This window comes from Mesoplodon bidens (assembly GCF_964165515.1).
Source record: "Mesoplodon bidens genome assembly, chromosome: 2".
NCBI lineage: Eukaryota > Metazoa > Chordata > Mammalia > Artiodactyla > Ziphiidae > Mesoplodon > Mesoplodon bidens.
The window spans coordinates 130,144,301-130,167,522 of record NC_138177.1 but is presented as its reverse complement, the minus strand read 5'-3'; the positions used below and the strand labels follow the sequence as shown (position 1 = coordinate 130,167,522).

The 23,222-nt window shown below is 36.2% G+C and overlaps 1 protein-coding gene across 3 annotated transcripts in view; it reads left to right on the top strand.

Annotated features, from left to right (window-relative positions):
* The window catches only part of LEPR (leptin receptor), a gene marked incomplete at its 3' end in the record, with an annotated part of 93,031 nt that overhangs the window by 27,814 nt on the left and 41,995 nt on the right, over window positions 1-23,222 (top strand). For all 3 annotated transcript variants that reach the window (XM_081225607.1, XM_081225605.1, XM_081225606.1), the window contains 3 exons: window positions 3,682-4,011; window positions 5,935-6,058; window positions 20,800-21,008. In XM_081225607.1, coding sequence (XP_081081733.1) covers window positions 3,682-4,011; window positions 5,935-6,058; window positions 20,800-21,008 — 663 coding nt within the window. The remainder of the gene's footprint in view (window positions 1-3,681; window positions 4,012-5,934; window positions 6,059-20,799; window positions 21,009-23,222) is intronic.

Genomic DNA, 23,222 nt, shown 5'->3' with positions numbered 1-23,222 from the left:
TTATAAGGAATTGGCTCACATGATTATGGAGGCTGAGAAGTCCCAAGATTTGCAGCTGGCAAGCTGGAGACCCAGGAGAGCTGATGGTGTAAGTTCCTGTCCAAACAATGGCAGGTTTGGGACCCAGGAAGAGTAAAGTTTCAGTTTGAGTCCAAAGGAAGGAAAAGACTGACGTCCCAGTTCAAGCCTGTCAAACAGGAGGAGTTCCCTCTTACCCAGTCATTTTTGTTCTATTTAGGTCTTCAATTGATTGGATGAGGCCCACCCACATCAGGGAGGGCATCTGCTTTACTCAGTCTACTGGTTCATCCAGGAACAGCCTCACAGACACACCCAGATTAACATTTGACCAAATGTCTGAGCACCCCGTGGGCCTAGTGAAGTTGACACATAGCATTAACCATCACAAGCCCTAAGAATTTATTATGTTTTGCAGATTTTTTCTCCTTGCCCATCATTTATTTTCTAACTTGGTTTTCTTTTACAGTTCAGAATATTTATACATACACATTAACACCCTTATACATACTTGGAAACAAGATATCATGACATTTAAATATTTTAACTTTATTTAGCAAATGTAGCATTATTAAATTATGAATGATAATATTTGGTGATAATATTTAAAATAAATGGCTACCATACAGAATAACGGATTTGTTCTAAAATGGAAAGGAAATGTCATTTTAAATGGTATTCCCCTTTATGACTCTGGTAAACAATGACAAGATAATGTTATAAGGGGATGTTATCAAGGGATGGTGTATACCTTGGGAATTCCCACCTTGACTATCACCAGAAGAATGCTTTCAAAAATTAAATGTATACTAGTCTTCCTCTTACCTATTCCTGTCTCTCAAATATCCTCGAGAGAAAGCTTAATAGACATTTTTTTAGAATCTTGTGTTTTAAATTTCTGTGAAGCATAGCAGGCTTCTGTTGGAAAGTAGTCACACAATGCCAGTGACTTTTGAGTATATAGTTGACCCTCGAAGAGCATGGGTTTTCGCAGGTCCACTTATACTCAGATTTTTTTCAATAGTAAGTACTGTAGTACTGCACAATCCAAGGTTAGTTGAATCTGCAGATGCAGAAGAACTGTGTATGCAGAGGAACCGTGTATAAGGAGGGCCAACTATAAGTTATATGCAAATTTTCCACTGCTCAGAGGGTCAGTGCCCTTAATCTCCGCACTGTACTATTCTCAGTTGTTTCTTACAGCATTCTAGAGATATTTTGATTTTTTTAAAACTCAAATCATCTATTTAGACTGTGTTCCAAGTTTTTGAAATTAAAGTCAAGCTATCTTTAACAAAATCTATTTTCTCTAGCAACCATTACCTGTGTGGCAGCTAGTTCTGGGCATCTTTTTGGCTACTCTAATTTTTTTTTTAAATTTTTATTTTACATTGGAATATAGTTGATTAACAATGATGTGTTAGTTTCAGGTGTACAGCAAAGAGATTCAGTTATACATATACATGTATCTATTCTTTTTCAAATTCTTTTTCCATTTAGATTATTTCAGAGTATTGAGCAGAGTTCCCTGTGCTGTACAGTAGGTCCTTGTTGGTTATCTGTTTTAAATACAGCAGTGTGTACATGTCAATCCCAAACTTCCAATCTTTAAAAGTGCTTGGAGCTTTCCTTGTTATATATACTGTTCTTTGTCATTTTAGCCATATATATATTTACTGAAAATATACAGGATAATTCCACTGTTACAGATCTCAGAAAAACTAGACCACAGGGGGCTATCAAAGAGTGGTAACATTCTCTCTTATATTCTCTATCTAATTTTTTTTTTTTTTTTTTTGCGGTACGCGGGCCTCTCCCTGTTGTGGCCTCTCCCGTTGCGGAGCACAGGCTCCAGATGCACAGGCTCAGCGGCCATGGCTCACGGGCCCAGCTGCTCTGTGGCATATGGGATCTTCCCGGACCGGGGCACGAACCCGTGTCTCCTGCATCGGCAGGCGGACTTTCAACCACTGCGCCACCAGGAAAGCCCCTCTATCTAATTTTTATTAGGCTCCATGCTAATGTTTCACATTGGCTTTCCAAAAGGTTTGTGGTTTGGTCAAGCTTTGTGAATTGGAAGAGGTCTGGGGCCTTGATATATAACATATGATAGGATGATAACAGATGTCATGTGATAACATGATAACATATGCCTTCAGATGAATATATATTTCCCTCTTTGGAGGGAAAGAAATATCATTTGCAAAGGAAGCATGTAAACAAAATAGAATCATCTTTTAATTAAACTGATTCAGTAGTTACTATGTCTAAGACATTCATTATTACATTTTAAGTTTTAAATACTTCTTAGAGGATTTTAGGCTAATTTCAGTTCAGCCAACCGAATCTTCCATGTGCAGCTAGGAAATATAATGCTTTTAATTAGTACCAATACATATTCATGGTTTTGTAAAATGAAAGAAATACCCAGTTCTCTTTTTAGTGAGTTCTAATTTCAGAAATAAATGTTAGAAGGATTGAAGTCCAAAGAACATAGTTGCAGTGAGGATTCACTTTTGGTGATGTTATAATACCTAATTGTTATCAGTGTGGGAAAAATAATACTAGTCATGTTAATAATTTTTACCTTAATTTTTGCATCTGATACATGTTTATATTAATTAACGTTAATAGAAAGTTCTAGAAACCAAATTGTTAACAGTCATCACTTGTGTATTTGAATATTTTTACATGTATTACTTTTGTAATTTAGAACAATACTTTTGTGAATTTTTAAAAAAATTTCTATTTTCTTACATTTTTACATTTACCATAATCCTTCAGAAGTCTCATTCTATACAAATCAATGAAAAATTCTTAGAATTTTCATTCTTCATTACTTTGTATATGAGGAAACACAGCTGTTGGATCGTTAGGGTAACTTATAAAAGAAAGAATTATGGAGAATTCATTATTTTATTATCAAACAACTACTCATTAAAACACAGGTATCACTTCTGAGGATTTTTGTGGGGGGTACAGGATTATAAAATTGTTCTTAATTTTATGTGTCTAAAAAGTGATAAATTATCTTTAATCAGCAGTGGACATTTCCTGTAAGAAGTCTGTCATTGTGCATCAATTATTGGAGAATGCATTAAGGACATGTCTTATATGATGTCATATATCTGGAGAACCATGGGCAGATTCAGGAAATCATCCAGCTGTCCTGATGTTGAAGACAAACCCTTTCTAAAAGCACTCAGTGAAAGTAGTGTTAACATTTTGGTGTTATTCTCATTAAGAAATATTAAAACAGCACGTTAATGTTTGCTTATATAATTGCACATCCAGATACTTAACATTTATGCTGGAAGTTCATTAGAATAATTTATTTTTTAGAAAAGGAAATTGGAATATTTAGCTATAATTTCCTATCATTAAAATATAAATATGAGATGTTAGATTAATGAGGAAAATGAAGTGTGAATTTCCAAAAAGGGGTGCTAAGAAGTGAAGTTACCTCTATAAATAAATTCACCCTCTTAAGTGTAACACTTTGTTCAGTGGAAGCACAGAGCTATGCATTAGGCACTGATTGAACACTTAGAAAGTTAAGTAATTACTATTGAGCACTACGTGGCTTAATCTTAGATACTTCCTATTTATGTCTAGTCAAAATGATTAATTGCTTTTCTGTGTGTCTTTTAAATGTCCTAACAGAATTTATTTATGTGATAACTGCATTTAACTTGGCGTATCCAATTACTCCGTGGAAATTTAAGTTGTCTTGCATGCCACCAAATACAACATATGACTTCCTCTTGCCTGCTGGAATCTCAAAGAACACTTCAAATTTGAGTGGACATTATGAGGCAGTTGTTGAAACTAAACTTAATTCAAGCGGTACCTACCTATCTAACGTATCATCCAAAACAACTTTCCACTGTTGCTTTTGGAGCGAGGAAGATAAAAACTGCTCTGTACATGCAGACAACACTGAAGGGAAGGCATTTGTTTCAACAGTAAATTCTTTAGTTTTTCAACAAATACGTGAGTATTTTAATGTTCCAAGCATTACCTCTTACTTAACTGTATTGAACAAAATGGTTCTATTCTCTGAAACCTGTGTGTGAAATAGATATCTTATGGATGTGATTCTGAGCACACATTATTATTTTCTATTAGTAATAAAATTAGGACCAAACTAATAAGTCCCCAATTATTTTCTATCCCCTAAAAAATAAAATAAAAATGTAATGAGGGAACTTTTAAACCTTAAAATACATTTCTTGTAGTCTTCTAAATTGGCTTTAAAAAAGAAAAAGAACAACTTATTTTTGTTAAGTAAATAAAATATCAAATGGCAGATAATACTGTTGAGTTAGTTAAAGCAAGCAAGGAATCTCTCCGTAACCAAGGAGAGATAAAAAAAACCAAATCAAGGTTTTTCTTGTTGTTTAAGTGTAATGCATACTAAATGTAGCTCATGTTGTTAATAATTCTGCATCTGGAAATCTAAACAACAAAATTATCTCCAAGCCTCTGGAAAAGCTAAATAGAGCAGAGACAATTGACATAGCACTGTAGAGACCTACAGTATGAAAATAAAGACGTACATAATATAACACTCCTATGTAGGGTTAGTCAGAATTTCTCAACCTCAAAATTATTGACATTGTGGGCCAGATAATTCTTGGTTATCGGGGACTGTTCTGTGCATTGTGGGATGTTCAAAGCATCCCTGCCTTCTGCCCACTTAATGTCTGTTAACACTCACTCCCCAGTTGTGACAATCAAAACATATCTCCAGACTTTGCCAGATGTCCCTTGGAGTGCCAAAGCACCACTGATTAGATGGAAGAAACACTCAGTTTGTTGAAATCAGGTTAGGAGTAAGGATAAAGCATAACTGCAATAAAGTCAGAGTTTTAAAACAAGTTAGAAATAATAACTCCCTGTGTCTCCAACTGACTATAAGCATTTAAGTTAATTTTAAATGACACACTTCTTTAATTTGTAAGGGAACTTAACTTAGCCATTCCAATGATTATTAAATATACTAAGAATGAACTTAAAATGTTAGGGTCCCTGTGATGAGCTGTGAAATGATCAAAAAATGTTAGCACTTTTTTCGATTATTAAGTGAAATGATTTTGATGCAGATTTTAATTTTACATATATATATAAAGGCTAATAATTCATTATTTTTAAATGAGTTTAAGTTTTTGTAACTAAAATTACTAGGTTAAGTGGTGGTTATTCAGGATTTCCATTTAATATTCTGCCATATGGGCTGTTTATTTCATAGGGCTCAACCTATGCAAAGTCCCTACTAGCTAGAAATCCTTCAAATGGGGAAATATGTTAGTGGTGCTTAAAGATAAGTATTAGTGTTGTCTTAAGTTAGTCATGATTTTCAACTATTACTATTCTTGCTCTCTAAATTACAAATCACTAATAGTTTATCATTGTCAGGTGAGTTTTTCAGTGTACAGTGAAATATACTCACATAAGTTGTATGTGGGGTCTATAATATTACAATAACAAGAATTTAAGATATGCATCTTAGTTCCAATGTGAATCACCATGCTTTATTGCTAAAGCAGACACTTAAATACTGCCCCAAATTTGCTTGTACCTTGATATTTCATGTTCTCTTGTCTCTTGGAAAGTGAGGATGAACTGAGCTAGGTGAGTTTTAGGGTCTTCTGTCCTACTTAAGTGGTTCAGGATTTTAAAAATGTTTGAGAAACAATAATTGAATTTAATTATCTTACTTTATGAAAAAGGAAACTGAAGGCCAAAGGGGCTAAATGGGCAAACATATATGATCAGTTAGAGCCTGTTCTTTTTCTTTCAGAATGGGCAGTGGAAGTTGTATCAGAACACCGGTAAATTTAATTTAGCTCTTCTCTTTCACTGAGTTGTTCAGAATGTTTTTCTCGGGTTTAATTTAGTTTATTTTTAATTCAGGTGCAAACTGGAACATACAGTGCTGGATGAAAGAGGACTTGAAATTATTCATCTGTTATATGGAGTCATTATTTAAGAGTCCTTTCAAGAATTATGACCTTAAGGTCCATCTTTTATATCTTCTGTAAGTACCAAATAAATAAATTTGGACATTTCCATGACACCAGTTTTTTGAAATGCAAGAGCTTCCATATACAGAAGTAGATTATGAAAGCTCTTCTATCTCTGCATTTCCTTTTATATCAATGTACATTTCTGTATTTTTTATACAACCTTCTTCTCCATTAGGTTTCCTCTTTTCTCCTCATGTTGGTTCAGGTAGCAAAGCATTGCAGATATGGATGGGCATATATTCTCAAAGAAGCGTGAACTCAATTCAGTAGTCTTAGATATTTGAGTGGAGAAAGGGAAATAGTTTATATTTCTTTTTCTGGTGGATTTTTCTCTCATATTTGATCTTTTTATTATCTTAAAAATGTAAGTGCTTTTTATTTATTTGTGCTAGGTAGAGAGCCACGATGGTGGTTTCAAACAGCCATACACTTACGATTCTAACAGCTAATATGTCATTCAAGTTTTCTAATAATTCCAGTGATAATACATACCATTTCTATTTGAATTTTAACTCTTTAAAATTCATTCTCATTTGTTCTTTTATTTGATGCTTAAGAAAAATGTCACTCACCTCCCTCAGTTCTGCAGTTATTGAGGTCATATAATTAAGGGGCAGTGTGCTAGAAACTGTCCATATAAAGATGAATAGAGACAGAAAGTAGAATGGTGGCTACCAGGGACTAGGGGAGGGGTAATGAAGAGTTCTTGTTTAAATGGGTTCAGAGTTTCAGTTTGGGGAGATGAAAAAAGTTCTGAAGTTGAATGGTAGGGATTGTTACCCAGCAATGTGAATGTACTTAATGTCATGAACTGTACACTTAAAATGGTAAATGTTACGTATATTTTACCACAGTAAAAAAATTTTAAAGAAACAAAGATGTCAAGAAAAAGATGTATTCATAGATTTTACTAAATGTGAATTTTTAAAATAAATTTATTTATTTATTTTTGGCTGTGTTGGGTCTTCGTTTCTGTGCGAGGACTTTCTCTAGTTGTGGTAAGTGGGGGCCACTCTTCATTGCGGTGCGCGGGCCTCTCACTGTCACGGCCTCTCTTGTTGCGGAGCACAGGCTCCAGACGCGCAGGCTCAGTAATTGTGGCTCACGGGCCCAGTTGCTCTGCGGCATGTGGGATCCTCCCAGACCAGGGCTCGAACCCATGTCCCCTGCATCGGCAGGCAGATTCTCAACCACTGCACCATCAGGGAAGCCCCACTAAATGTGTATTTTACCTCAACTTTTAAAAATAACTGCAATGGTTGATTTATGTATTTATTCTCACTGTTTTGCCATATGTTGTTCTATGTATTTTTAGACTATATTGTTGGGTGGATCTATGTTCTTGGTTGTTACATCTTCTTGATGTATTTTACTATTAACCTTTATACAACATTCTTCTTTGTTTTGTATCTTGCCTTTAGTTTTAAATATATATTTTGTCTTATATTTTTTTAAAAAAGAATAGTTATGATCTCTGTCCTTGAGCCATTCACAGGCTAGTGGTTGGGACAGATATGTACAAATATGTATCAAAATAGGGTTTCAGTTTTAGTGGTTACTGATGTGCACTTGGTAGGCACATGAAGATGTGGGAGCACAAGACTGGTGTGAGAGCCTTATGTGGGGATGTCTAGAGCACTGGTGGCAAAAGGAGTGAAGGTTTCCCAAGGAAGGAGATAGCTAAGTTGAAACTTCAGGAATGAATAAGAGCTAATAACAAAAATATGTGGGCAGGTAGCATTGAGAAGCATATCAACATGACCTGGAAATATTTTAGAAATTTAAATTTGATAACTCTGTCCCAGAACTAGAATCAGAAATTTTGGGGGTGAGGCCCATCAATCTGTATTTTATCAAGCCCTTTAGATGAATCTGATGGAACTAAAATTTGAAAATTTCTGGTGTAAAGGTAAATAAGACAAATTTTAGAAGAAAATTTGCATAGCTGCTACCATCCCCATTATGTACTGATTATCAGACTGTAGTTAATATTTATAACTTATGTTAGACTGCTGGACTAATTTTTTTTTGGCCTCGCTGCGAGGCTTGTGGAATCTTAGTTCCCCACCAAGGGATTGAACCCAGGCCCCCGGCAGTGAAAGTGCCAAGTCCTAACCATTGGACCTCCAGGGAATTCCCTGAACTAATTCTTAAAGTCACCCCACAGGAGTAGCCCAGATAAGGTGCCCCTGCTGTCACATCTGGACATTGAGTGTCTCTGTGATGATTACCACCTCTAATGCTGGTCACTAGATGAATCTAGAAGCCCCTGCTAGCCCCTGTTGCTTTAATGAGTACAATTCTCGTTAGGGCCAGTGTCTTGAATGGGAGTATCTGATTGGTGAGAATGTGCCGTAGCTGCTAGTGTTTCAGCCTAACAGAAGAGTAGATTTCCCAGGCAGATGCTGGGCAGCCAAGTGGATAAATGTCCACAACAGAATGACTGGGCTATAAATCTCTAGAGGCCCAAGAAGCCTCGCTGAAGTAGTAAAGTGGGAAGGTGGAGGAGTAATGGGCAATGCACAGCCAAAGGTGAACATGTAAAGGATGGGAAGGAATGAGCTTGTTTCTAGTCTATAGAAAATGACCCAGCAGGGAGAGAGAAATTGAAGATGTGGTAGAAGGGGACCCATTGAAGATACATGACAGAGAGTGAATGGTTGAATAGGCAAGTTCCAGAAAAAGAGCACAGATGAAGGGTTGGTCTTAAAACGTATTGAGAGAAGAAAGGAAGCACTGTGGTGGATGAGGATATATTTGAAGCCTGGGCAGAAAGTTTCCTGCTTTATTAACCAAGACAGATTTTAGCTCAGAGAAAAGAATTCCTTTGCAATGTAGTACATTTTTGTGATGACCTGAATACTTTGGGTGATGATTAAAATCTCACTAGGTGCCTATTCAAGAGAATTTCAAATAACATCAGTGGGCTAGGGTAATGTGCTCAGTTTTAAAGCTCTGTGACTGTGTGTAAGGATTTATATTTTATAATTTTTATAATGTATAGGTCATAGTTATGTCTGAGGTCTGCATTTTCTGAAAAAGATATTATATATGAATATGTCAGAACATTACAAAATTGCATAGTAAATTAGCTACAGCTGCAAATTTGAACTTCAGTCAGCTAAGTAGTCATTGGTCTGTTCATCTAAATGGTAAGACCCAGGAAAATGAGAAAATTATGATAAACTAAATAGATTTTTCAACTTGCTCATATGATGAATTTAGTAGATTCTTTTGACCTGCTTTTATTCAAACTCAGGTTTGTAAAAATATTAATACAGGAAAACCTAAGTGCATGCAATTTGAGAAGCATTTTCTTTTCTTTTCTTTTCTTTTTTCTTGCCATTTTCATTGTCCTCTCCATTGTATGATTTGGTTAGTTTTACCAATTGTCACATACTATTTCCACCTTGAATTCTATTTTTGTGTGCATCTTTGGGCAATATATATCCAGAAATTTAAACAAGACTCTTCAGATCAGGAGGAAGAGCTGACCAATATAACAAATGAAACCTCTGTGGAAGAGGAAATCCATAAGGATGGTTACTATAGAAAAGTTTTTCATCAAAATCACCTCCCCAAGACATTAGAGAATTCATGAGAGAAGTCTTTCAAATGCTTCCATGTAAATAAGTATGTATTTAAAAGGAACTAAAACCTAATGTTTATAAGGGATTTAAAGCCCTATAAATATGTCCCTTAAGGGAAAGCATTGTTTAAGGTCAGATATTAATGTTTGTCAGAGAAACTGAAGGAGAGATACCGTACAAATGTGTTATTTTTGAATTTTCTCTTAGACCTAGGAAGGAAATCCTCTTCTTCCTTTGTGAGGTGCCTATGTGTACATCAGACACTGAGCTGAGTGTAGGGAACAGTGTTAAACAACTCAGACTCAACCCTTGCCTTCTTGGAGCTGATAGTAAGACAAAGAACATAACAAAGTTTGAAAATGCTGTGATGTAATAAATATGGGGATTTTCAGAAACATATGCTAGAAGTATCTGCCTAGATTATAAGGGGGCAGAGAAGAGTGAGCCAGAGAGAGTGAAGAGCATTTGCAAAGGAACACAGTCACATATAGACATTTGAGGACTTGAAAAGTTCTGTGGTTGGGAAGCTGGGGAATGATGAGAAATCAAGGTGGATGAATAAGCAAGGGTCGTCCAGGGAGTTTGGACTTTTGTAACTGCTAATACCTAGTTTACTTTGTCTCTTCACTGTCACTCTTATCAGCATTCTTGATGATTTCAGCATCAACCTGGATGATCTTCAATTTCTTGAAAACTTTACTTTTACTCTTCTCTTTTTCATCCAACCTAGCTTACCCATTCCCATGGATCTTGTCATTGCTGATAAGCTTGCTCTTTCTCTAATCTCAGTTTCAAGGATTCCACTCTTTGACCATCTCTCCCCCTACCCGTCATGTCAGGCCTATTCCCTCTGTCACCTCAACCTCAGGAGTAAATCTTCATGCCCCTTGGCTCTGCTCTCTGGACACTTGGTTCTGCCCTCTGAGTCACCTTCCATTTTTTATGAAAAGTTACACATCTCTGCAGCTGAGTAGTTTTCTCAGCATGCTTCCGGTTGGCACAATTTTGGGAATCTAGTGGCTTTGTTTCATTTTGTACTCCTTCAGTCTAAGCTAGCAGTGTTTCTGCTATTGTAATTCTCTCACAAGATCACACAGCCTCCTGGGAATCTTTCTGGGGTTCACTCCATTAGATAAAAGCCCGCAGGTCTCTTAGAAATAAGCTCTTCTCTTCCTTCTCTTTGATCTTTGCTTAGAAGCCATTTCAAACATCCTTAGCCATCTGGAGAGGCTGGGAACTTTACAACTCTCAAGTACTAGTTCCTTTGTTTAACAGCCCTTTTGTCAATGAGTATCTCTCCTCTTGAAACAGTAAGGAACCAAGAGGCACTTTCAGCACTTGCTTGGAGATCTCCTGAAATAGATCACCAGATCAGTAGGCACATTCTACACTGTCCACAGAACTGCAGATGTGTTACTTAGCTTTCAACCACAATGTAAGAAAGATTCCCTTTCCTCCAGTTTCCAATATCATGTTCCTCACTTCCTTTTGTGTCCTCACTGGCAGTGTCCTCAAACTGTAGATTTCTACTAACGGTCTGTTCAAGGTGTTTTAGGCTTTCTCCATCATGCCTCTCCAAATACTTCCAGCCTCTGTCCATTACCTAGCTCCAAAGCCACACCCACATTTTTAGGTATTTGTTATGGCAGCATCCCACTTCCAGGTACCAGTATCTTCCTTGGCTATCTATGCTATATGATAAATTACCCAAAATTTAGTGGCTTAAAACAACAACCATTCATCATTTCACAGTTTCTGTGGGTCAGGAATCTAGGTGCAGCTTAGCTGGGACATCTGCCTTAAGGTCTTTCACAAGGTTGCAGTGCAGATGTCAGGTAGGAGTGCAGTTATTTCCAGATTCAACTTCTGGAGGATCTGTTTCCAAGCTCACTCCCTAGGCTTCCAAGTTCCTCATGGGCCACTAGACAGAAAGCCTTAGTTCATCCCAGGCTATGACTGGAGGCCTTCTTCAGTTCTTTGTCCTGTGTATTCTCCATAGAGCACCTTACAACATGGCAGCTGGCTTCCCTTAGAGAGAGCCAGAGAGACCCACTGATGACCTTGTTTTTGATTTTCACTGGGAAAGCAGGAGGTGGAGGGGGCGGGTTCAAGTTTTTGCTTTTCTCACCAAAATCTACCAGCCTGCTCATGTCAGTGCCTATGCAGTTTCCTTGTTTTCTTTAATTGCTGATGAATTCTCTGGGTTCCAATATAAAATGAACCCTTTCTTCTGTGTTTTGAGTCCCATCTCCTGTTGCCACTCAAGGACTTTGTTCTGGCAATTATTCCCTCTCTCTCCTGCATCATCAAGTTTTCCTCTCAGCCGATACACATGCTGCAGTAACTCCCATTTAAAACATAGATTTCCTTGATCACACATTTCCATCAAGTAATCACCCCATTTCACTACTCCCTTTAAAGAAAACCAAGTTTTGAACTATGTGAATATATATCTTCAGAAGTTAATATAAAAAGTCAGCAAAAGTGACTTCTGGCCATGAGGGAATAATAAGTTCTAGGATTACTCTTCTGTCATAAACAACTAGAAAAGTCGATAAAAGTAGAAAACATCTATTTTCAGATATTGGACAAAGGCAGAACAGAACGTGATTCCTGAGAGGAGGAAACAAAGTAAGTTCTATTTTACTCAGGTTTTCCGGGCTGGAGGCAATTTCCAGGACATGGCACAAGGCTGGGGAACTCAAGCAGAGCCCAGCAATATTGCTGGATTGAGGAGACAGAGAGAAGAGTTCAGAGGGTAAAAGGGGGCTTGATTCATAGGGCAGGGTACCTGAAGCAGGGAGGTACACAGGAATTAGCACTGGGGTCCCCTTGATTCTTTGGCTGAATACCCATCTGTCTATGATCTTGGGCAAGAAAACTTCTAGGAAGAGAACAACTACCAGGAGCTGTTATCTAAGCAATTCCCAGAGGTCACACAGGGCCAGGAATAATGAAAGTTTCCAACAGGGAGACTTGGAGAGACCTTGTTGAATATCACTGACATTCAGTAGAAACCCCATAATAGCCACACTTTAAAAGTGGGGCCAGATTAGCCCTAGAGTCAAGGTGATTCTATACTCCCCTCAAAAGAGCTTAAAAGAAGCTTAAAAGGTTCACACTTAAGTCACCCAAGTAACTTAGCTGATTGCCAGAACAAAATCCAACATTCTTTAAGGCAAAACAACATAATCCAACACTCAATTGTAATATTCACAATGTCTGGCATCCAGTAAAAAATGGTACATATATGAAGGAAGAGTAAAACATAACCCCAAAAGAAAAAATAGACAATAGAAGCAGACCCAGAAATGGCAGAGATAATAGAATTAGCAGACAGTTAGTTTTAGCATGCTCCACATGCTCAAGGATATGAAGGAAAACTTGAACATAATGAGGAGAGAAATTGACAATATAAAAAAGAACAACGAAATTTTTAGAGAAGAAAGATGCATTATTTGTAAACAAACGTGCTCAATGTTAATTGGGACATTTTAGGCATAGTGTTATTTAATTTAGAAACAGTGTGTGCAGGCCACAGTGCTAGGCTCTGTGAGAAGTACACTTTCCATTCTTTCTCTCTTACCTTTTTTCTTTCCTTCCCCCTCCTTTTTTCCTCCTCCCTCGCTCCCTCCCTTCCTTCCTTCCTTTCTTCCTTCCTATCAAGATGGACTCATGGATTATTATTTTATTTTGTGAGCTATATTTAGTTACTATCATTATTTATTTTATTGCTCACACTGTCCCATATTTGGCAGTGGGTGCTTATGTAAACTGGCCTCTGTGTCCTTTTGATGTGTTAGATCTTTTTTTTTTTTTTTTTTTTTTAAATAGGACTCCTTACTTTCTAGCACTACAAGATGTTTCAGGTTGATTTTATACTTTTCCTGCTCTGACACTGGAATCAGCCATTTTTCCAAGGAGTCCTGATTCTTTTCTGTTGGAGAATGATGTTTACAAAGTGGTATCAGGGGGCTAGATGCTCACTGTTACTTGGGTGGTATTGTTTCTAGGCCCTCTCACCTACAGAGTTAGTTATATGTACGCATACACACAGTACACACATAATGTGTATATATAATACTCACAAGTCTATATTTTTATATCTCTGTATATACACATATTAAAAGCATATTAAAATCCAAAGAATGTTGGATTTCGTTCTGGCAATACTAATGTCTCTTGTTCTAGTTCAAAACCACAGGATCTATCCTAGCCTTTCTTTTTTTTTTTGTAGCTCCTTTTTCTAGCAGTGAGAAATCTTGCTTCCCTTTCCAACAATATATTACCTAGTTGCTCAGTCCTAGAATACACACAAGTAGTTTTGGAATAGCTAAGCCATACCACCATAGAAAACAAATAGGGTAACTAGAGTGCAATGTTTGTTTAGACTCATTTTGCCTTTGCTAAAATTCTGTGCTCTGAAGTTAATTAGGATATCCCCTCCCCTTCTGCCTCAGGTGGTTGTATTGTTAACTTGATGTACATTTAGGTCTATTTGTTTTCACTTGCATTCCTTTTTTATTTTCTTTCTTCCTCCCTCTCATCCTTGTTGATTTTCCGTTTGTTTGGTGATATTGTACATCTGACGAGTACTTTGTGTTTTACAGAATACTTCTTAAATTTGTCTCCTTGATGAAATACATCTAAGTCAACTTCTCACCTGGGCCTAATTCATGAGGTCTGGGCTGGATTTGCATTTCTATCAATTTCCAGATGATGCTGATGTTACTGGCTTGGGGACCATACTTTGAGAACTGCTGGTCTATGACACTTATTAAAAACAGATTCCTTGGCCCCAGACCTACTGAATTCTCCATGGAGGGTCCAGGAGTCTATTATGATGAAACTAGTCTGGAACACTAACCTGTTCTTTGAAATTACTTGGGATTGGTAAACTAGATTTTGGGGAGTAACATTTGTATAGGTTACCAGTCTGAGATTTAAAATGTGAATTGATTAAATTATACACAAAGCGAATGCTAAATTTTCCAATTCATGCTTATTAGTTTGCCCACTATGTTTTGCTCTCAGTTTATGTCACAATCAAGAACACTCATTTGGTGTTATTCCTATAATAATTTAGTATAGATCTTTGCTTAGAGAAACATTAATATATTCATAGAAAAATTTTTGGGGAACAAGTAATTTGATCAAAGGTCAGATGATAGAGTGTGCTTTCTATAAGCCATTTGTGGCTAAAAGATGAAATTTCAGTACTAATTATATATCTAATTTTTGAGTAGAAATATTGCCCAAATTGTGAAATTTGCAAAGAAGCCAAATTTAAAATTTATTTGACCATTTTTTTCACTATTTTTACTTGCAAGTAAAGTTTACTCACATATAGAGAAATTAAATAAATAGTGACACTGTGTGTGTGTGTGTGTTGGCAACGCATAAAATATTTTGCTGCATAAACATTTTTCAAGAACTTCAGAAATTCTTAAGTTTTGGTTATTTTAAGCCAGTGTATCTCTTTCTTATTTTAAAAATTTGATCATCATTTTAACTTATACTATAAAATTTTGATGGTTTAAAAGTAGTATTATCAAAATTTTAAAGTATCATTTGATGTTCATAAATACTTAAAACTTTTTTTTTTTTTTTTTTTTTTTGCGGTACGCGGGCCTCTCACTGTTGTGGCCTCTCCTGTTGCGGAGCACAGGCTCTGGACGCGCAGGCTCAGCAGCCACGGCTCACGGGCCCAGCCGCTCCGCGGCATGTGGGATCTTCCCGGACCAGGGCACAAACCCGTGTCCCCTGCATCGGCAGGCAGACTCTCAACCACTGCGCCACCAGGGAAGTCCCTGATGTTCATAAATACTTAAAACTTTAAAAAATCTTTTGGAAGGTAATAGAAATTCTTATGCTGACTTTGGCAAGTAACAAGGCTGGTGTATTCCAGGTTTCACACAAAATTGGAAAAACTTCTGCTGTCATAAATATGAGAAATATCTAATGTTTTCCTCAAGGAAAAAAATAATTTGAAATAATTCTGTAATTCTCTAATATTCTGATTTATAGAAATATTAACATAATTCAGATTATAATTATTCTTTAGTTGTGGCCATTAAAGTCTTTATCAATCTCCTAAATAAAATGACAATGGTAAAAGTGAAACTTATCTTGTAATGATAAGACAGCTTGGGTGTAATGAAACGAGCACTGAACATGGAAGCATGAGACTTAAGATGAATTCCAGGTCTATGTTCTCTCTGAGCTCAGTTTTTTACTTGTAAAGTAGGTGATATTAGTTCCCTCATAAGGGAACTAATAAGGTGGTTTGAAAAATTGAATTAGTGATCCTCAAGGTGTTTCGTGTACATTGCAAATATGTTATGTAATGAAATTTGATGATATATTTAATGTGGTTTCCTTATTTTTGTGTCTTTTGCCCATCAAATACCCACCTGTAGGGAGTACAAAATGTTTTTGGCCTATAGTTGGGATTAAAAATTTTTTTCTTAAAAGTCTAGAGAGTAAATATTTTTAGACTTTGCCCACCATACTGTCTCTATCACAACCTTGTAGTCACAATTAATATGTAAATGAATAAGCATGACTGTGTTTATGGACACTGAAATTTGAATTTCATATAATTTACATGAATCATGGAATATTCTTCCTCTTTTCTTTGTATTGTTTTAAACCATTGGTTAGTGTAAGAAGTCCTTCTAAAAACGGGTGTTATTTGGGCTGCAGGTTTCTCACCCCTGTTTAGAGCATTTGAAAACTAGGTTTAGGTTCATTCTTAGACTTTCATGACGGGGTTATCTGTTGGAGTGGTTTGGGAAATTACTGAATGGAGTTTGTTTTCTTAAAAAAAACACAAATTATGAAATACTACAATATATGTTGTATATATACATACTATATAATATATAATCATTGTATATAGTCATTATTATGAATATATATTTGCATATATTTAAATTGTAAAGAAAATGAAAATAGATTGATTAAATAGAACACAACAGTGAAGTGGTAGAGAAACCACAGAGTTAATTTCATTGGTAATCATCCGTATTCTACAAATGTCCACTATATTTAGAAAAAGATGTCATTGGTGAGACCATGTAAAGTAAGACAGTGTAATTCTAACTTTTCTTTTTCTTTTAAAAAAGAAAAATATCACCAGAATTTCCTATCCTTTAAAAAATATTACTGGAGTATATGTGTCTTGTTTTCTGTTCAGTTCTATTTGTGACTTAAAATTGTGGGAGTTCTTCAGTCAAAACATAATACAAGCTGCAAGCATATTTCTGACATAAATACCACAATTCATTTAATTTGTTCCATACTCTTCTGATAAAAGCTTTTATTTTAATATTTGAAAAACACATAAAAGCCACGGCGTGATATTTTTAAAAATAACATTTCATTGGATTTGTTTAAAGATTTAGATAAAGTTGAAAGTGCTAAGTCATTCCACCTCCAATTCAAAATGGAATTTCATGGGTGTATAGCCCTTTAAAGTTTTTAAAAATACTTTTATGTAACTGTCTTTTATATTCACAACAACTTTATAAAGACAGATGGTTCAGGCATTTTCTCTGTTTTACTGTTTAAGGAGACCAAGGCTCACAAAGATGAACTTACTTGTCTATGGTCTTATGGTTCATAAGCAAACAGAAAAACCTGATTTAGGTGTCAATGTTAATTTAGTGTGCTTCTTACAATAACAATATCCCTTCCACAGTGCCCAGGATATTGCTTTGCACATTAAAATGTCTTGTACATGTTGTTTCCTGATTGATGTTTTTTTTTAGGACTAAAGGAATACTAAAGTCTAGCTCAGGAAACTTGAAAAATCTATCATAATTCAAAACACTTAATAGTTCATGGGGTGTGTATGGAAAGGTTAGGGTCCGTTTCTCTCATGTTGTGTTTACATATGAATACTCATGTATAGGCTAGTTAGCACGGTTTCTAAAGCAACGCTTTCTCGACATTGAATTTTTAGTTAGTATATTTATCTCTTACAGCTTTTTCCTCCAAAAGGACTGAGGTCTTTTCTGAAGGCAGTGATCACGCCTAAATATTAATGCTCTCTCCCTGTCCCCAGGTTCTTTAAAAAGCATGCAGTGGCTTGGATACGAGGCAGCAGGTGTTTATGGACAGAATGGGGGTAGCTCAAGCAAGACAGGGAATATGAGGCATGGATCAACCCCCGGCCCCTGCCATGAACTTCCACCCTAAAGTTTTCTCATTTATACCAAGGCTTAGACTCTCCATGGGATGAGGCAGATTAAAAAAACAAACACGAAAAAATCAGAAATAACAACTGTTTGTGTCTTGGTTGCATGCTGTTATTCTCTGTGCCTTGAGTTGGGTAACCCTATAAGATAATTACAGTTATTTTTTAAAGTTAACCCATTCATTTGTAGGTTTACAGTGATAGGCAAAGTATTGCTTAAAAACTTTTCCCTAGATTTCTTTTTTTTCCGTAAACAGCTTTTTTTTTGACATATAAGAATATAAAATAAACTGTACATATTTAGTGTAAACTTGATAAGTTTTGATATATGAAACCACTCATAAAGTCTTCACCATAATAAAGAAAATGAATCTATTGTCAATCACAAAATTTCTTCTTGCCCTTTGTAATCCCACCCTCTACTCCTACCTGTGGTACCCTACCACCAGCCCCGCCTCCCATCCCCCACTGTCCCCAGGCGATGATTGATCTGCCCCTGTCTGTAACCACAGGTTTCTTTGCATTTTCTAGAATTTTATATAAATACATTCCTACAGAACTTTTGTCTTGCTTTCACATGGCATGATTATTTTGAGATTCATTAATGCTGTGTGAACCTACTGGCAGTCCATTCCTTTTCATTGCTGAGTAGCATTCCATTATATGAATATACCACAGTTTGTTTGTCTACCCACCTATTGATAGATAAATGAGTTGTTTACAGGTTTTGGCTCTTACAAAGAAAGCTGCTACAATTCTCTGTACTTGTTTGTGTACAGATCTCTGTAAGGATATATGCTTTTATTTCTCCTGGATGAATACCTGGGAATGGAATATGGAAATTATATAGTAGGTGTATGTTTAACAACTTAAGAAATTGCAAAACTGTTTTCCAAAGTTGTATCATTTTACATTCCTACCAGCAGTGTATTAGAGTTCCAGTTCCTGCATACCTCTTCAATATGTGATATGATGATTGGGGCTTCCCTGGTGGCGCAGTGGTTGAGAGTCCACCTGCCGATGCAGGGGACATGGGTTCATGCCCCAATCTGGGAGGATCCCACATGCCGCGGAGCGGCTAGGCCCGTGAGCCATGGCTGCTGAGCCTGCGCGTTCGGAGCCTTTGCTCCGCAATGGGAGAGGCCACAACAGTGAGAGGCCTGTGTACCACAAAAAAAAAAAAAAAAAAAAATGTGATATGATGAATCTTTTCAATTTTGACCATTCTAATATGTGGATAGTAGTATTTCATTGGGGTTTTAATTTGCATTTCCTGAATAACTAGTGATTTGGGGCTTCTTTTCACATGCTTCTTTTCATTCTATATATTCTGTGGAGAAGTGACTATTGACATTTTGGCCTATTTTTAATTGGATTTTTTAATATTATTATTGAGTTATGAAAGTTCTTTATATCTTCTGGATTCAAGTCCTTTATTAGAGAGATGACTGGCAAATGTATTCTCTCAGTCTATGGCTTGTCTTTTGTTACTTTTTATCTTTCACAGTGTCTTTTGAAGAACAGAAGTTTTCAATCTTGATAGAAGTCCAATTATCAATTTGTTCTTTTTCTTTTTTAACATCTTTATTGGAGTATAATTGCTTTACAGTGGTGTGTCAGTTTCTACTTTATAACAATATCAATTTGTTCTTTTATGGATCATGCTTTTGTGTTGCATCTAAGAAATTCTTATCTAAACCAAGGCCACAAAAATTTTTTCCCATATTCTCTTCTAAAAGATTCATAGCTTTAGACTTGACATTTGGATTGATGATCCATTTTGAATTAATTTTTAGATCTGGTGGGAGGTATGGATTAAAGTTGCTTTTTGGGGTGGGGAGCATGTAGATATCCCACTGTTTCAGCACAATTTTTTGAAGAGATTACTTTTTCTCCACAGAACTGCTTGTACCTTTGTAGAAAATTGATTGTGCATATAGGTGCTGGCCCCTCTTCTGTTCCATTAATCTATTTTTCTATCTTTACACTCATACTCCAATGGCTGATTATTGTAGCTTATTAGTTGTAACTTCTTGTTTTATTACTTTAGTGGTGGCTTTAGGATTTAGAATATAGGTCTTTGACTTATTATAGTTGAACTGATATTATACCTCTAGCTGCTATTACACCACTTTGTGTATAGTAGAAGACCATTACAACTGTGTACTTACGGATCTCCCCCTTCCCCAAGTTTGGTACTAATGCCATACATTTTACTTCTACCTATGTTATAAACCCAACACTACACGGTTATTATTTTTGCCTTAATCAGTCAATAAATATCTACCCTTTTAGTTAAATTTCATTTCTTTGTGTGGAACCAGACTTCTATCCACTATCATTTTCTTTTTGCCTGAAGGACTTCCTTTAGCATTTCTTATAATGCAGGTCTGATGATAATGAGTTATTTCCATTTTGGCGTGTCTGAAAGAACCTTTATTGCATGTTTATTTTGAAAGATATTTTTACTGCATATAGGGTTTAGGATCACAATTTTTCTTTCCTTTCAGTTCTTCACTGTCTTCTTGTTTATATTATTTCTTTTTTATTTAATTTATTTTATTTTTTGTGGTACGCGGGCCTCTCACTGTTGTGGCCTCTCCTGCTGAGGAGCACAGGCTCAGGATGCACAGGCCCAGTGGCCATGGCTCACAGGCCCAGCTGCTCCGCGGCATGTGGGATCCTCCCGGACCGGGGCACGAACCCGTGTCCCCTGCATTGGCAGGCAGACTCTCAACAACTGTGCCACCAGGGAAGCCCATTGTTTATATTATTTCTGATGACTAACCTGCTTTAACCCTTGTCTTTGTATCCTTGTTATAATGTATCTTTTTTCCCCAGATGCTCTTTAAGCTGAGTGTGCAGAATAGCTGCCCTCAATTTGGATATTGTGTCCTACATTTTAAATATATCCAGTGCTTTCACATCTGTGTTAATATTTAGGTCCTCTTTTTCCATATAGGCTTGAAGTATTAGAAGAGTCGCCTCTGCTCCCCCAGAAAAGCAGTTTTCAGATTGTTCAGTGCAACTGCAGCATTCATGAAAGTTGTGAATGTCGTGTGCCCGTGCCAACAGTCAAAATCAATTACACCCTTCTTATGTATTTGAAAATCACATCTGGTGGAGTAATTTTTCACTCACCTCCAATGTCAGTTCAGCCCATTAATGTTGGTAAGTTGTGCATAAAAAAGATAATAGATATCAACATCAGTCATACAAACAGGTTGAAGATTGCTTACAAAATTTTTCACTAGCTTATCTTGCATTGACTAACACTCTAAAGATGGTAAGTGTAGTTCTAGGGAGTATTAAAAGCAGCTTCTGGAATGATTTAACAGCAGTATAGATATCTCTGCAATTGTAACTTAAATTCTTTTTGAAAACAGTTTGATTTCTTTAAATCCTGGATCTGTCTAATGGATATTTATTGCTTGGTTATTACTTTTTCACATCTCGGATAACTATTTCTGAAAATAATTGAAAGCTTGTTTTTACCTGAATTTATGCCTTCAGTAAGCATTTCTTAGAGGCTCATGGGTGTCAGCCACTGACCTAGGAGCTGGGAAAACAATGGTGAATGCCTCACAGAACAGGGGCAGACAGTAGTGGGCAGAGAGAAACAGTAAAAATGTAAACAAATAATTTGCTGTACAAATCTGACCTTAAGAAAAACTCAAATAATAGGCAAAGGCCCATATTTTCAGTGCAAAGATTCCCCCAATTTATTTGATCAACTGGAATGTATAATTACATATATTCAGTTATTCAGTGTGAATAATATAGGCGAATGTTAACAAACTATTTAATTTATTAAGTCAGCTTTGTATGTGTATGTTAAATTATATATTACATATGATACATAATTTAACGGTGTTACTATTTTACATTTACATTTCCTGAAACGATTGTATACAAACTCTTTATATGCATCTCTGCATCATTGTTTTTGACATCACTAGAGCCACTTTTCCAAGTATCTGACACACTTTCCCACACAGCTTTACCTTCACTTCTGTCTAAGTTACTGAGGAAATAGCACTTTTTGAATCTGCATATAACATCATATTTAACATTAGGACTTTAAAATAACTTGTCCTCTAGGGATATATTTGTGATCTCCACAACGTAATTACAATGATATCCAAGGAATTCAGTCATGACGTTATACCACAGGGAAAAATACAAAATCTATAAAGTATCATCATTTTCTCTTTTTAAAACCAGTTCTATCAGGTGATATTTAGAAATATTTAGAGCCAGCATTGAATTAAATTGTTTTTAAAAGTAAAGTAATTAAGAGCAGTTGCTGTGATAGACTTTATAAGAGCCTTAAAAATGATTTTGTCTTATTTCAGATAATTTTGGGGAAAAAATCTTTCCTCGTATTGGGGTATATGTGATAATATCTAAAAAAGTGCTATGAAAGAAATAAGAGAAGTTGTGTGATGGAGAATGTCAGGTGTAGGGGCTATTATTTCAGTTATAGATGTCCTCTTTTAGGAGATAGCATTTAAGCTGAAAGAAAAGAGATAGCCATGCAAAAACAAAAGGTGCTCCAAGCAGGAAGAATAGCACTCACAAAATTCCTGGGATGGAATGAGCTTGGAAGTTGGAAGAACCAAATACAAGACTCTTTTGCTTGGAGTGAATGAAGTAGGAGAATATTTAGAGATGTGATTAGAGAGTCATCTGGGTCCAGGTCATACCATAAACCAGGGTTACAACTTTTGGATTTTATTCTAATTGCAATGGAGGCTTTTGAACCAGGAGAGTGATATGATCAAGGGTGTGTGTGTGTGTGCATGTGTAAGCGTGCATATGTTTAAAATTTATGCTGCATGTGAAGAAAGAAATTGATGAGGAAGGAAGGAAGGATAGTTGCAAGAGTAGAAGCAGAGGAATCAGATAGGAAGCTGTTGGAATTGTCCCATTGGCTTAGGGTTGTTGCAGTGGAGAAGTAAAGAAATGATCAGGCTTGGCATCTATTTAGGAGATGGTGCTGATTGAACGTTCTAGTGGATTGGGTATGGAATGTGAAGGACAGAGAGGAATCAAGGATAATAGTTAGGCTTGGACCTGGGTGGTACCAGAATAGTGGTACCAGATGCTGAGATGGGGATATTAGAGAGGATTAGGTGTGTGACATATTATGTTTGAGATGCTTATTAGAAACTGAAGAGATGTTGAGTATGTAGTTGGATATATGAGCCTGGAGTTCAGGGGCGATATATATTTGGGAGTCTCTAGCATACAGATGTTTATGGGATTGTATGAGATCACATATTTAGAGTTCAGTGAGAGAAAGACTGAGGGATGATCAGAGAGAAAAGAGGAGTAAAGGAGTGTGGTGGCCTGGAAGCCAAGTGAAAAAAGTATTACAGCTAC